The sequence below is a fragment of the Maylandia zebra genome, linkage group LG19 (genome assembly GCF_041146795.1).
Source record: "Maylandia zebra isolate NMK-2024a linkage group LG19, Mzebra_GT3a, whole genome shotgun sequence".
NCBI lineage: Eukaryota > Metazoa > Chordata > Actinopteri > Cichliformes > Cichlidae > Maylandia > Maylandia zebra.
Genome location: NC_135185.1, coordinates 28,697,985 through 28,711,136, shown reverse-complemented (window position 1 = coordinate 28,711,136; position 13,152 = coordinate 28,697,985). Strand labels below are relative to the sequence as shown.

At 40.4% G+C, this 13,152-nt stretch overlaps 1 protein-coding gene across 1 annotated transcript in view; it reads left to right on the top strand.

The window, feature by feature from the left end:
- itpk1b (inositol-tetrakisphosphate 1-kinase b) overlaps positions 1-13,152 on the top strand; it is a 34,497-nt gene that overhangs the window by 11,083 nt on the left and 10,262 nt on the right. The window contains exons 4-5 of the mRNA XM_004540592.5: positions 4,996-5,121; positions 9,469-9,586. Of these exons, the coding sequence (XP_004540649.3) occupies positions 4,996-5,121; positions 9,469-9,586 (244 nt within the window). The remainder of the gene's footprint in view (positions 1-4,995; positions 5,122-9,468; positions 9,587-13,152) is intronic.

Below are 13,152 nucleotides of genomic sequence, written 5' to 3'. Positions count from 1 at the left end.
CATGCATACTTACAGTGGGGCAAAAAAGTATTTAGTCAGCCACCGATTGTGCAAGTTCCCCCACTTAAAATGATGACAGAGGTCAGTAATTTGCACCAGAGGTACACTTCAACTGTGAGAGACAGAATGTGAAAAAAAAATCCATGAATTCACATGGTAGGATTTGTAAAGAATTTATTCGTAAATTAGGGTGGAAAATAAGTATTTGGTCACCTCAAACAAGGAGAATCTCTGGCTCTCACAGACCTGTAACGTCTTCTGTAAGAAGCTTTTCTGTCCCCCACTCGTTACCTGTATGAATGGCACCTGTGTGAACTCATCATCTGTATAAAAGACACCTGTCTACAGCCTCAAACAGTCAGACTCCAAACTCCACCATGGCCAAGACCAAAGAGCTTTCGAAGGACACCAGGAAAAGTATTGTAGACCTGCACCAGACTGGGAAGAGTGAATCTACAATAGGCAAGCAGCTTGGTGTGAAAAAATCAACTGTGGGAGCAATCATCAGAAAATGGAAGACATACAAGACCACTGATAATCTCCCTCGATCTGGGGCTCCACGCAAGATCTCATCCCGTGGGGTCAAAATGATCATGAGAACGGTGAGCAAAGATCCCAGAACCACACGGGGGGACCTGGTGAATGACCTGCAGAGAGCTGGGACCAAAGTAACAAAGGTCACCATCAGTAACACACTACAACGGCAGGGAATCAAATCCCGCAGTGCCAGACGTGTTCCGTTGCTGAAGCCAGTGCATGTCCAGGCCCGTCTGAAGTTTGCCAGAGAGCACATGGATGATACAGCAGAGGATTGGGAGAATGTCATGTGGTCAGATGAAACCAAAGTAGAACTTTTTGGTATGAACTCAACTCGTCGTGTTTGGAGGAAGAAGAATACTGAGTTGCATCCCAAGAACACCATACCTACTGTGAAGCATGGGGGTGGAAACATCATGCTATGGGGCTGTTTTTCTGCCAAGGGGACAGGACAACTGATCCGTGTTAAGGACAGAATGAATGGGGCCATGTATCGTGAGATTTTGAGCCAAAACCTCCTTCCATCAATGAGAACTTTGAAGATGAAACGAGGCTGGGTCTTCCAACATGACAATGATCCAAAACACACCGCCCGGGCAACAAAGGAGTGGCTCCGTAAGAAGCATTTGAAAGTCCTGGAGTGGCCTAGCCAGTCTCCAGACCTCAACCCCATAGAAAATCTGTGGCGGGAGTTGAAAGTCCGTGTTGCTCGGCGACAGCCCCAAAACATCACTGCTCTCGAGAAGATCTGCATGGAGGAATGGGCCAAAATACCAGCTACTGTGTGTGCAAACCTGGTAAAGACCTATAGTAAACATTTGACCTCTGTTATTGCCAACAAAGGTTATGTTACAAAGTATTGAGTTGTATTTTTGTTATTGACCAAATACTTATTTTCCACCCTGATTTACGAATAAATTCTTTACAAATCCTACCATGTGGATTCATGGATTTTTTTTTTTTCACATTCTGTCTCTCACAGTTGAAGTGTACCTCTGGTGCAAATTACTGACCTCTGTCATCATTTTAAGTGGGGGAACTTGCACAATCGGTGGCTGACTAAATACTTTTTTGCCCCACTGTATGCTATGATTGTTATAGTATGATTGCATTTTCCTCTGTGCAAAATGCTCTTTGTAAAGAACACTATCTAAACCAATATACCACTCCTGTACAACTGATTTACCAGAGTTCGACCAAAAGTACTCAAGTTAGTAACTAACCATCACATCTCTAACAATCATTAACCAGAAGATGTTGGCTCTGGAAGTGGCCTATCCTAAACCAACTGAAACTCTGTACAGTTATACAGTTCTTGTATTGATCCACACCTGTGTGACTAAGGTGTATTCACTCTGTTTGCATAATGTATGGATTGCACAAGGATATTGGGGATCTGCCCACCTCTAGCTTGTTTGGAAAGGTGTGGCTGCATTGTCTTTTGTCTGAGTTTGTCCGATTAGCCCATTAGCTGATTAGCTAATGAGCTAATCGTGCTTGTTAGCACTGTACCTTATACGATTTTTTTCCCCCCAGTACCATATTTTGCACATTCAAGAACTGATAATGTGCAAAGTTAAATGTGTAAGGGGTTACCTCAGATCAGACCTTCCCAAAGTGTGGGGCCCGCCCCCTAGGGGTGGCGCAGGGCCATTGCAGGGGGGGGGGTTCGGTATGAAAAGGGAAAAAAAACATAATACTTGGACACTGCTAGCACGGGGCGCCTCCACAGACGCAAAGCAGGAGATGAAGCATCGCTGAATATGTTTCCAAACCAACTTCCTTCCAAGCCAAAGACTAGAAAATATGATGAAGCATATCTTTTCTTTGGCTTCACCTGCACAAGTGCGGAGGTAGGTCTCCCCTGCAGAACTGGTTTTCCCTTCATTGGGAGCAGCGCTGGGCTCTTCAAATCACGGACAAACAGTATCCCACATTCTTGATTTTTAGTTCACAAACACTTGTTGTAATGACCAACTACTAACTACTCCTGACATGTTGGAGATGTTAGCTCTTTATACAGTAAAGTTACAGCGGGATACAAATAATATCAGGCTGATCCTGCCACGATTTAATCCCCCGGTTCAAATCACGGACAAACAGTCTCCCACAGCTGTTTATGTTTTTGAACCCATTTTGCACAGAGAGGCATTTTTTTTTTGAAAAATGTATTGATATGTTGAATATTATTACACAGGAAAAAAACAGCTACATGTAAAATAATGACACCGTGACGCCTCTGCCTTTGTAAATGGAGGGACAGTAACTGCGTGTGTGTATGTAAGCCTGTAAAACCTGAAGATAGTCAGATTAACAGTATTTTGTTTCTATCTGCCATTCTGCAATTCCTCTCATGTAAACAATAACGTGGCGCACAGCTGACGTGAAAAAAGACACATACCTTTGACGTTGCGTGACGAACTCTGTATTCCTCGTCCAAACGTAAACGCAGAAAAGGAGTTTTAAAAAATCTCAGTTTTCGGTGATTTGAAACGCCGTTTACGTGTGGACAAAACGGCTGCGTTTTCAAAAATACCCGTGTAGGTGCAGACGTAGCGTAAAAGAGTTAGTAGTTTACTTTCTTACTACTGTAATTTATTACAGATTACTTGTATTTATTTAATTGTTTACTAAATGTTTGAGGTGTGAAATAAACCGCAATGGAGCAAAATATGGGCGTGTGTGGTTGGAGGATGTATTGGGGCGTGCGTGGGAGCGGGGGGGGGGAACATTTTTCTTGTAAAACAAAGAGGGGCCCAGCAAAAAAAGTTTGGGAACTACTGCCTCAGATATTTAAGACTGCCAGATTTTTATTACATGTGTTAGAAAACACATTGCTGGTGTCTAACCAGAGTTTTCTAATGATTAATGTGTATCAAAGCATGTCTTCACTGATCTAGACCCCTTTTCTGGAGTTATTTTTCCTGCCCTGTCTTCACGTCACACATCAAAAGGACCTCTTTAAAAAATAACTAAAAACTGCAATCATGACACCAAACTAACTGTCATAACTTTAAAAGTTGTTATCTCACATAGACCAAACTCTGTCATAACAGTCTAAACACAGCGACAGCCCCGTTGTGGTACTAATTTCATCATGTTCATGTTCACTCGACACTGGTTGCTAAATTCTAGCATCTCTCCTCTGTCGCTTGTGATGTTGCTACATGCATGTGCTAACCTGCATATGCTTTATCAAACTTGGTGCCTTGTTTTGTCTACTTGTTAGCTACTTGGTCTCAGCAGACAGCCCTTTTCAACACCGTTAAACTTCAAACAAATGCTAATTTGGCTTTTTCTCAGAGGCTGTCGAATATGCTCAATGAGACTCGAGGTCTAGCCAGAGGGAGGCTGGAGTTTTCAAAGATGATGCCAGAAATAAATCCGGGTGTAATTCAAAGCAAAAAAAACCAAACTCTTGCTAATCCACATTTAAAGCTGTAAATAAAGAGGTAGAACACTATGTAAAATCAGTCATTATGATGTTTTTATAACCAAAAAGTCAGAAAATAAAATGTGTTTCCTAGACCAGAACTTACAGATTTAAGAGAGATTTCTGTCTTCTATTAGGAGATTAGGAGTGTAAATAAGCCTTAAAGTGACAGATTAATGACTTTCCAAATGTAGCCACTGTTTTCTTAAAAATAATTCATCATCCTTGTAAGAGGGAAGCAGTTAAGCATAAAAGAATGTGTTTTTCAGGATGAAACAAAATCTACCCACTGTTTACTTTGTATACTCTTCTTTTTCCCCCCCTATTGTTCTATATGGTAGGAGTGATTTTGAATAACAGGCTAGTTCACTACAGCCATTATTCTGATTCATGAGTACATTAATTGCAACTATGTGTCTTTACCAGTACCACTTCATACCTGAAGCGATGCATCTACAAGTACATGAATATGTAGATTTTCTGTTTAGCGTGTATGCAAGAAGTAACTGATGTGAATAAATGGTGGGTTAAACAAAAGGAACCCAAAAGGTCAGGCAGAAATCCTATGACTTATTTACTAGCAGTAGGTCTTTGCAGATTTTGCAGGAAATGCGGGACGCCGTGACTTAAGAACTCAACAAATTGCAGGATTGACTTGATGTTGACCTGGCATACTGCAGGTGTGAAAGTGCTTATTTGTAACTGCTGTAGTGTTGGTTTTACACTTCCTTTCTCCGCAGCCAGAGACACAAAAATAACCCCCACACCCATAGCACTTAAAACCCTGACTAAAATCTAATGGGCCAAGAATCTATAATATTGCGTTAGTAAGTCACAGATTTTTCAAAGCAGTTGTGACTTTTTAATATTAACACCTGATTTTTATAAAGATAAAATGTTTTTTTTTTTGTGTGTTTGTGTGTGTGTGTGTGTATATGGTTGCTGATGGATATCCATTTCAAAAATGGCTAATACATCCCAGACTGCACAATAATCTTTGACCTGTTTTACACTTCTGTCTTCAGCTGGACCTCAGCCAGCCTCTAGAGGACCATGGACCCCTGGATGTCATCATCCACAAACTGACTGACCTTATCCTTGAGGCTGACCAGAATGATTCACAGGCTGTACTGTTGGTACAAAGAGTACAGGTATGCATCGGTCTGTCTTCCTGCTTATCCCTCCCTCCTCCCCATGTATTCACAAATAGAAAAACCAAAATTTAGGAGAGGACAAGGCCTAGAGAATGCTATTCACACTTTTGGCCTGTTCATTTGGACACACAACAATCTAAAGAAAATAGATACACACACACACACACACACACACACACACACACACACACACACACACACACACACACACACACACACACACACACATTAAGAAAAATGAATACACTGTATGTGTGGGAAACCGTCTAAGTTCATCCTTAACCTTGGGAATGGTAATAGTGTAGGTGCCATAATGAATAATCTCTACTAATAGATGGATAACAAATACTCCAACTTATTATTCATCCATCAATTTTATGTTTTATTAAATATCAAACAGGTCCAATCTAAGTTGTAAAATTGTTTAATACTTATTCTTTGTCTTGATTTCATAGATCCATATCTAGATGAAGCTATTATTGAAGCAATTGCATGGCTAATATTAATATTTATTGTTCTATTTTGGCTGTTAAATAACCAAAAAATAATTTGTTACTCAAAATATTTGACACAGAATTTCACAGGTTATGCAGCCTACATTCAATATTGAGATTAACTGGTCTTTAAAAAGCTTTTTTTTTTCTTTTTTTTTTAATGTCGCAAATGCAGAAAAGTCTTGCGACACTGATTGGCTTTGACTGATTGGTTTTGACTGCAGCCCTAGTACCGGCAATAAACATTTATGGGTGACCGAGTTTTACATTTACGATTGTAAATGACCCAGTTCAAGGAATCAGGTAATGTGTTCAAAGAATCAGCCAGGCAGATCACAGGAACATACATGCATTAGCAGCTATATTTGAGCACGTGGTCACTCATAAATCCTTAATGTTATCTCTGAAACTTTTTTTTGTTCTTCCTGAACTAAGAAAAATCTCATGTTCAACGCATCAAATTTGGAGCTGAAAACCTACTTTAGAAACATGCTGTTCTTCTCTGTGTATGCATTCATTAATCTGGCAGTGGTACAGATGGTGTGAAAATGAATTTTATTAAACTATCTTGCACTATGCCTCCGTCTCTCTCTTAGTGACTCAGGAGCTGTAATCGTGATCAGAGTCACGCAATTCTGTCACCATGTCCCTGACTGCTCAATTAAGAAGGGCAAACAGGATGTGAGAGTGGAGCAATCGCTGACATCCTGCAGAACCTGGTCGATATTAGCACAGGCCTGCATTTGATGCTTGACAGTGTACATATAGACTTGTTATTTAGTGAGTTACGTATGATAAAAAGCGCTCTAGATTCCTGTGGATGTGCAAACCAATGCAATTTTTGACTTACATTTTCACATCTTGTCAATTTCCAGAAGCAAGGCATGGATTTGCTCCTTTGTCTTTAAAAGTTCAATCAAAGCAAAAACTTCTTAGCTGCCTAATACCATGTACTGAGCAAAATGTGGCTGGTTTTCATCAAGCTGAAACCCTCAAGGGCTCAGAAAGAAAACTAAAACTGTAGCTCATACAGTGGCCACTTGAGACTGACTCCAAATGTAAGCCATTCTGCAGAGCTAAAAAGCATATCTGCAGTTTTATACAAAAATTCGACACTCACTTTATAATATTATTGCAATTTTCAAGTTTTTGCAGAATAATGAATGTTGCTTCAAGTTGTGCTCATTGACAGCATTAATATGTTGACAGCAACATATTAATAGGACAACATCATGTTGTCCTATTAAGATAATAGATTAGCCATTAGCTTGCTCCGAATTAGGAGTCACGCTAAGTATGTCCAGTGTTGGATGGTTTTAAAATTATTATTAGGTTTCCCCCAAACATAACAAAAATATTGTGGCTCCCTGTGGATAATTGGTGACCCTTTCATAAGTTCTCTGAAGGCTTTTTATTTATTTAAATATATAATTCATCCTTTTGCTAAAGCTTAGAGATTTTGTCACTTTGATTTACCACTACTGTTAGCTGTAGCCGTCTGGCAGCCCTCTTAATCATCATTCATCTTAATGCATACCCTATGCTTAGTAGTGTTCATATCATTATTTACTAAATAAAATTGAACTGTGCACATTCGAATGAGTCGTTTAGATTGAGACGGGAATTTTTCTGTATTTTTTGCGTTGCCTTAATGTTTATTCAGTCAGCCAGTTGATCTTCAAGCTAAAGGTCTCCTCTCAGTTGGCTGTACGAATTACAAAGAAATGTCATCCTGTAAGCATCGATAACATCTTTGTAGGGTTTTTTTCAGTTCAGAGGAAGTGTGTGTGTTTTGTGTTTTATTACAGTATTTTCTTCCTTTTAGTCAGTACTCAAACTTTACCACTGTAGTTAGTGGTTGACTTTAATATCAGCGGGTAAATCAGCAGCCAAGTCTTGTGGCTGAGTCTTCTCCTCTTTTGTTCTGCGTGTTTACCTGAACACAACTGTCATCTGTGATTACATTTCCACTGGAAATATATGTGTTGGCGTAATTCTAATGTTACACAGCTGTGATCATAAATAACCCGGTTGTGTCGTGGAGAGAATAAACCGTCATCTCTAAAATAGCTCTTTATGAAAACAAAATGTCGTCCTGAGATGCACTCTGGTGATTCAGTGGCCCTAGGTGCGAGCCGTGTTCGCAGTAAACCTTGGACAAATATCATTTGCGTTCTCCAACTAAACTGCGAAGATAAAATGGCATTTGTAGCTAATTACCAGGCGCTTTTATCTGTTGTAGATTTTCTTTTTTTCGTTTACCTCGCTGACAAATGGGTGTAGATCGCTACAGTCGTAATTTAGGTCTTCCGGGCTTCTCTGTACTTGACATCTTATGTAAGCTGAACTGATGTGGTAAATCGCACCCATCTGGTTGTAGTTGTGGCTAATACAAATGCTAAAAATAATGTATCGCTTCAGGTTTGACAACTGTGGCATCACAGACATGGCTTACAATCAGCAGGACAGATTAGATGCTCTTCTGACCATATTCCCAAAGACAAACCCATTTATTCTTCTCTGGAAACGGATCTGCTCTGAAATGCGAACAGCCCTCTCTTACACCCACGCTGACATACGTCTGGCTCTTTTCCTCTCCAGCACCTGCTAAAAAGCGTTGATCTCTTTCTCAACTCCCCCTCTTGTCTCTGTTTAACTGCATTTCTTCTTCTGAGATGCAGAATTCAGCAAGTGACTGTCCCTATCACAGAGTATTCCTCTGAACTCCTGGAAGATTAGTTTGGATTTATTTATTTATTATTTATTTTTTCCGTGGCAGCATATTTTACTTACATAACAGGTCGACTGGCTTTGATTAGCGTTGCCTGTTAGATCCCGGCAAATCCTGCAGATGGGTCCTCCATGTCAAGGCAAAGGCGTCGGTTTACATTCTTTGTGCTATAGCGTGTGTGTGTGTGTGTGTGTGTGTGCTGAGACTCTGTTCAAAAATAGACATTTATTTCCACTGTACATGTGCTTGATGTTTAATATTGCACGATGTGTTTAATTTCATGTTAAATGTGTGTGACAGCGGAGTTGCGATGTGAGCAGGCGGGCTGTTTGTGTAATGTGTAGGCCAGCCAGCTCCACCTGACAGCGTTTGTGACTCAGTTTGAAATCGCTCGGAATGAACTCTTGGCAAAGGGATCCATGTAGCCGAAAATCAAGTGTGGAGATGATGGAGAGCGGCCGAGAACAGAGAGGTGGTGTGAGGACTGAGTCGGAGGAAAGCCGGGAAGGCGAGAGAAGAGAAGGGGACTGCAGTTATGTAAAATGGCCAGCCTCATGCTGATCTAACAGCAGGTCATGCAGAGATACAGTGATGTAACCTATAAAGACCCGCTGGCATACATCTCATGCTCTCTCTAGCTTACACACAAAAACAGATTGAGGCATGTTGACCCTTCAACTCAGTGTTTGGATTTGTCTACGTGATTATGTTTGTTTAACATTTCGTGTGTCTGTGTCTGTGTGTGTGTGTCGTGGCAGATGGTTGCCCTTTTAGCACATTAGTTACGTTTAAAATAAATAAATAAATAAATAAAAGCCACAAACATTTCCATTAGTAAGTCATCAGTTATTTTTCCAAAAAGTCGGTTTATTTACACAGAATAAGAAGTTTTGGGAAATCATAGCCAGGATATCTGGATTCAGATATCCAATAATGGCAATTTTCTTTTTAAGTCATGGCCTTTGACCATAGTTATGTTACTGTAAGCAATACAAAACCTGTTTAGTCATGATGCAGAGAACTGCATCTGTGTGGACATACATGAAAAATAACATTTATAATAATGGTAAATGCTCTCTGAATGTAAAAATTAAGAGGTTTGTAAATCTGTGTTTCAAGGACTACATTGATGCCCATCCTGAAACTATCATCCTGGATCCACTTCCAGCTATCCGAACTCTGCTGGATCGCTGCAAATCCTACCAGCTCATCCACAGATTAGAAAGCTGTATGCGAGGTAAGGTCTTGTCGGTAACTTCGTGAGACTGACTGGTGTGAGGCTCAGTTGCATTGGAGAAATTTTGGAACAAATCAGCGTATTTCAGTGAAGGAGAGGATTTGCTCACTAATTAAAACCTGTACTCACACTTTAGACACTGTCACTAACACCTGGTAGTTGTTGGGGTTTTTGGGAGGTTTTTGTACCCGATATAATATATACAATAAAACATACTTGTCATAAAAATATATTCAAGTACAACAGTACATGACAAATTGAGGTACTTTTCTCGTATGTCTCCTATACAACATCTCATAAAGTGAAAGAAGTATCACTGGGGAGAGCTCATAAAAACGCACTAACATTAGTGATAAATTAGGAAATGGATGATGGGTAAAAAAATCTAATCAAATGAATAACAAAGCTTGGAACCATTCCTGTAACATGTGAGCCTTGTCCAGTGAAGACACGGTCTCCCTGCATCACTGACGACTGTGGGAGAAATAAACAAAAAGACACAACCACTAAGTGAGATTTATGAAAATCACCCAACATTAGTGTTTTAGGGTTAACTTTTCACAGAAGACAGATAGTTGGGCGATGTGTTCTGTTCTTTGAGTGAACTGAATGTCCTGCTTTGTATAAACCGTTCGCCATTAAAGATTCAGCTTTGTTCTCGGGCGACTGTGAGATAAGTGGATGGCTAGCACCATTAGTGTCTCTGTTCCTAGCTCGCTATGTGAAAACAGAAGCTGTCTAAAAATAGGCTTTGATTTTGATTTAAAAGCCACGGCCTTCTGTTTAATGTTATTGAGAGGGAAGTTGAGGTTACCTTTAGGACCTCTGACTGTGCTCTTCACATCCCAGGGAAGGGGGAGCAGAGAGGCGCTGTAGCTTCTCACTTGAACTGTGTTACTTTAAGTGTTCGCATTTATATTTACATAAACATGAGCTGAGCACTTTGCTGATATCATAGTTCCTCCTTTCTATTTCTCTCTGCTTTATCGTAGCATGATCAGAACTTGCCTTCAGGTCACTCGAGCAACACCTTCCCCTGTCACTGATCAAGTAAACTTACCAGCAGACGATGGCTTTTAGCTACAGAGGGACATTCCCTACTGACACACACTGCAAGCACACCTGTGACTCATCCACATTTCCTTTAAACCCATACATGGCAGGAGAAAATAAACCTTTATAATTATGATCTCACCAAGTTTGTGTGTGATGAGCTGCAGTCTGATGTCAGAGCAAAGACTCAGAGCTGTATCAGCATGTCGGTGCTTTCCTAAAATAGAAATACGAGAAGACGATGTCTTTTTTATCCAAACAGACACGATTGCTGTTACGCAACAGCGAGTTTAAGATGCATCACTCCGCCTCACTGTGTGTGATCGGTTTGAAGAGGAAGATGCTTCACTAGCTGCATTTTACAAAGCTCTTTTTTTTCCTTTCACCATTCTACTTCCATTAATGTAAGTGGTGCTGTCTGCTCACAGTTAGGCCTGCATGCCAAGGCATCCATGACAATTTAGTCATTTTAGAAGCAATGATACAGTAAACCTGTTGTAATACTAGACTGTAGACTATCAGCATACGCCCCAAGTTAAAGAAGAGGATAGTGTAAGAGATTTTAGGGTTTGGGGTTTTTCTTTTCTTTTCTTTTTTTCTTCTTCGTCTTCCTTTTTTTTTTTTTTTTTCTTCTTCTTCTTCTTCTTGAGCCTTGCTTTCCTAGGCACAGCCTCTTCCTCCTCCTTATCAGCAGAGACCATGGAGTCCTGAAGCAGCTGCCAAGGCAACCAAGTACTTAAAGACCATAGAGAGCCGGCCATGTTTCAGTCTGTATGACTCAGAATAGTACTCAATAGGAGGAAACACTTGAGGTGCGCTTGTGGAAAAGCAAACCTTATTTTGTCACTCGAGTGGCCTCTCAGTATTAAATGGCCTCAGTCACAGTGCATTTAGCTGTTCTTCTCCAAACTGTTTAAATGAAAATAAAATTAAGTGCAAGATTTAGCTCGTCCTAATGCTGTGTTTAATGTAAAGCAGCCAGAAAAGAGCCACACGAGCACTAATGGATCAGCGTCACTGGAAATTTGGCTCCGATCTGTTGTCAGAGTTGCTTTGTGTTTCCTATGTGAGCCAGACCAAGGTAACTGTTTATGTTACTTAGTGGAATCTGCTGGTTCCTGTGTATACACGAGTTTTTGATATCTTAGTCTGTTTTTTATAGACAGAAACCGTTGTCACACCAACTCTTAGTCTTAAACATTTTCCTCTCCAGCTCAAGATAACAGAAATTAAACTGAAACTATTTATACAACAATCCAGTTGTGCTCCCTGTGCTGCAGTATTATTCTGTCTCTGTGAGGACCAGCAGAGCCAGTTTATGCAAGTGATCAATATTTAATTATAGATATTTCTGTGAATGACAATGAGAAACAGTTGTGAGCTCAAAGAGTGCCACCTTGAGTTTCTGCCTGTCAGGTTCACCTGCCCTACTGTGCTTTGATCGTCATTACATAATACCTGGATTTGCATGTTGTGGGAAAACAATCACATTTTCCTTTTTTCTTTCTTTTTTTTTTTTCCATAAATGACTCATAATTTTAATCGGAGCGTAAGCCTCTTAGAGCACGACATTGACACAAGCAGTGCTCTCGGGGCATAGCCGTGTTTCCAGTTCAATTTAGAATATTAAAAAATCCTGCTGCTTTGCTTTGGAGGGACAAGAAGAGAGCAGCAAAGAGAGGATGCTCGGGTTTCTAGGAAACAAGCTCTAAATAGCAACAAGAGAGTCTAGCCTTTCACTTAAACAGCACCACAGTTTAGCAAGTATAATGAAACTTGGCTCTCTGTAGTTCCCTATACCTAAATCCCCAAACAAGAGAATAGTGTCGTCTGAGTTTAAGTGTTAAAACAGGCCTTTTGATTATTTTCTTTCCTCTTGAGTGACCGGTTAAGGCCTATGCATTTGGAGTTTATTTGACTGTGTGTTTATGTTGTAATCTAGTGGACGAATGACTTAATATAAGGGATGTCCTGATCCTGAAGACTTCGTAACTGTATAATCCCACTTTAAAAAGTACCTCATTGTCCATTGTAGAGGCCCATAAAGACTGTCCTCGGCTCCGTTGGGTCTGCTGCAAGCATGTAATGTTTAGACAGAGCCAGAGATTGATCCTCCCCTCCACCTCCTTCCCCCCTAAAGTGTCAGCCAGAGCCAAGCATGCACACTGTTACAAACTTGGCTACTCACTCGTGTCCACCAGTCTCTGCTCTTTTTATTATAAAACCTGAACTTGGAGCTTGAATTTCTTTTCTCATTTGACAAGGCTCGGGGCTTTTGATGGTTTTTGTTTAGCCAAATGTAACACTATCAATCTTTGGGAACTCAGTGACGTAATGGGCATGTTTTTACATCAGGCTTTTCTTTTTATTATGATGCTGTTCTTGACCTGATAAAATAACATCACTAAAAGGGAACACAGTTGTAGGCAGTGCACAGATGACTCATGGGTAACCCTCCAGGCTTGCTCCCAGCACTGGCGGGTATGAAGCCAGCCCTGGAATGGTCCCAGCTT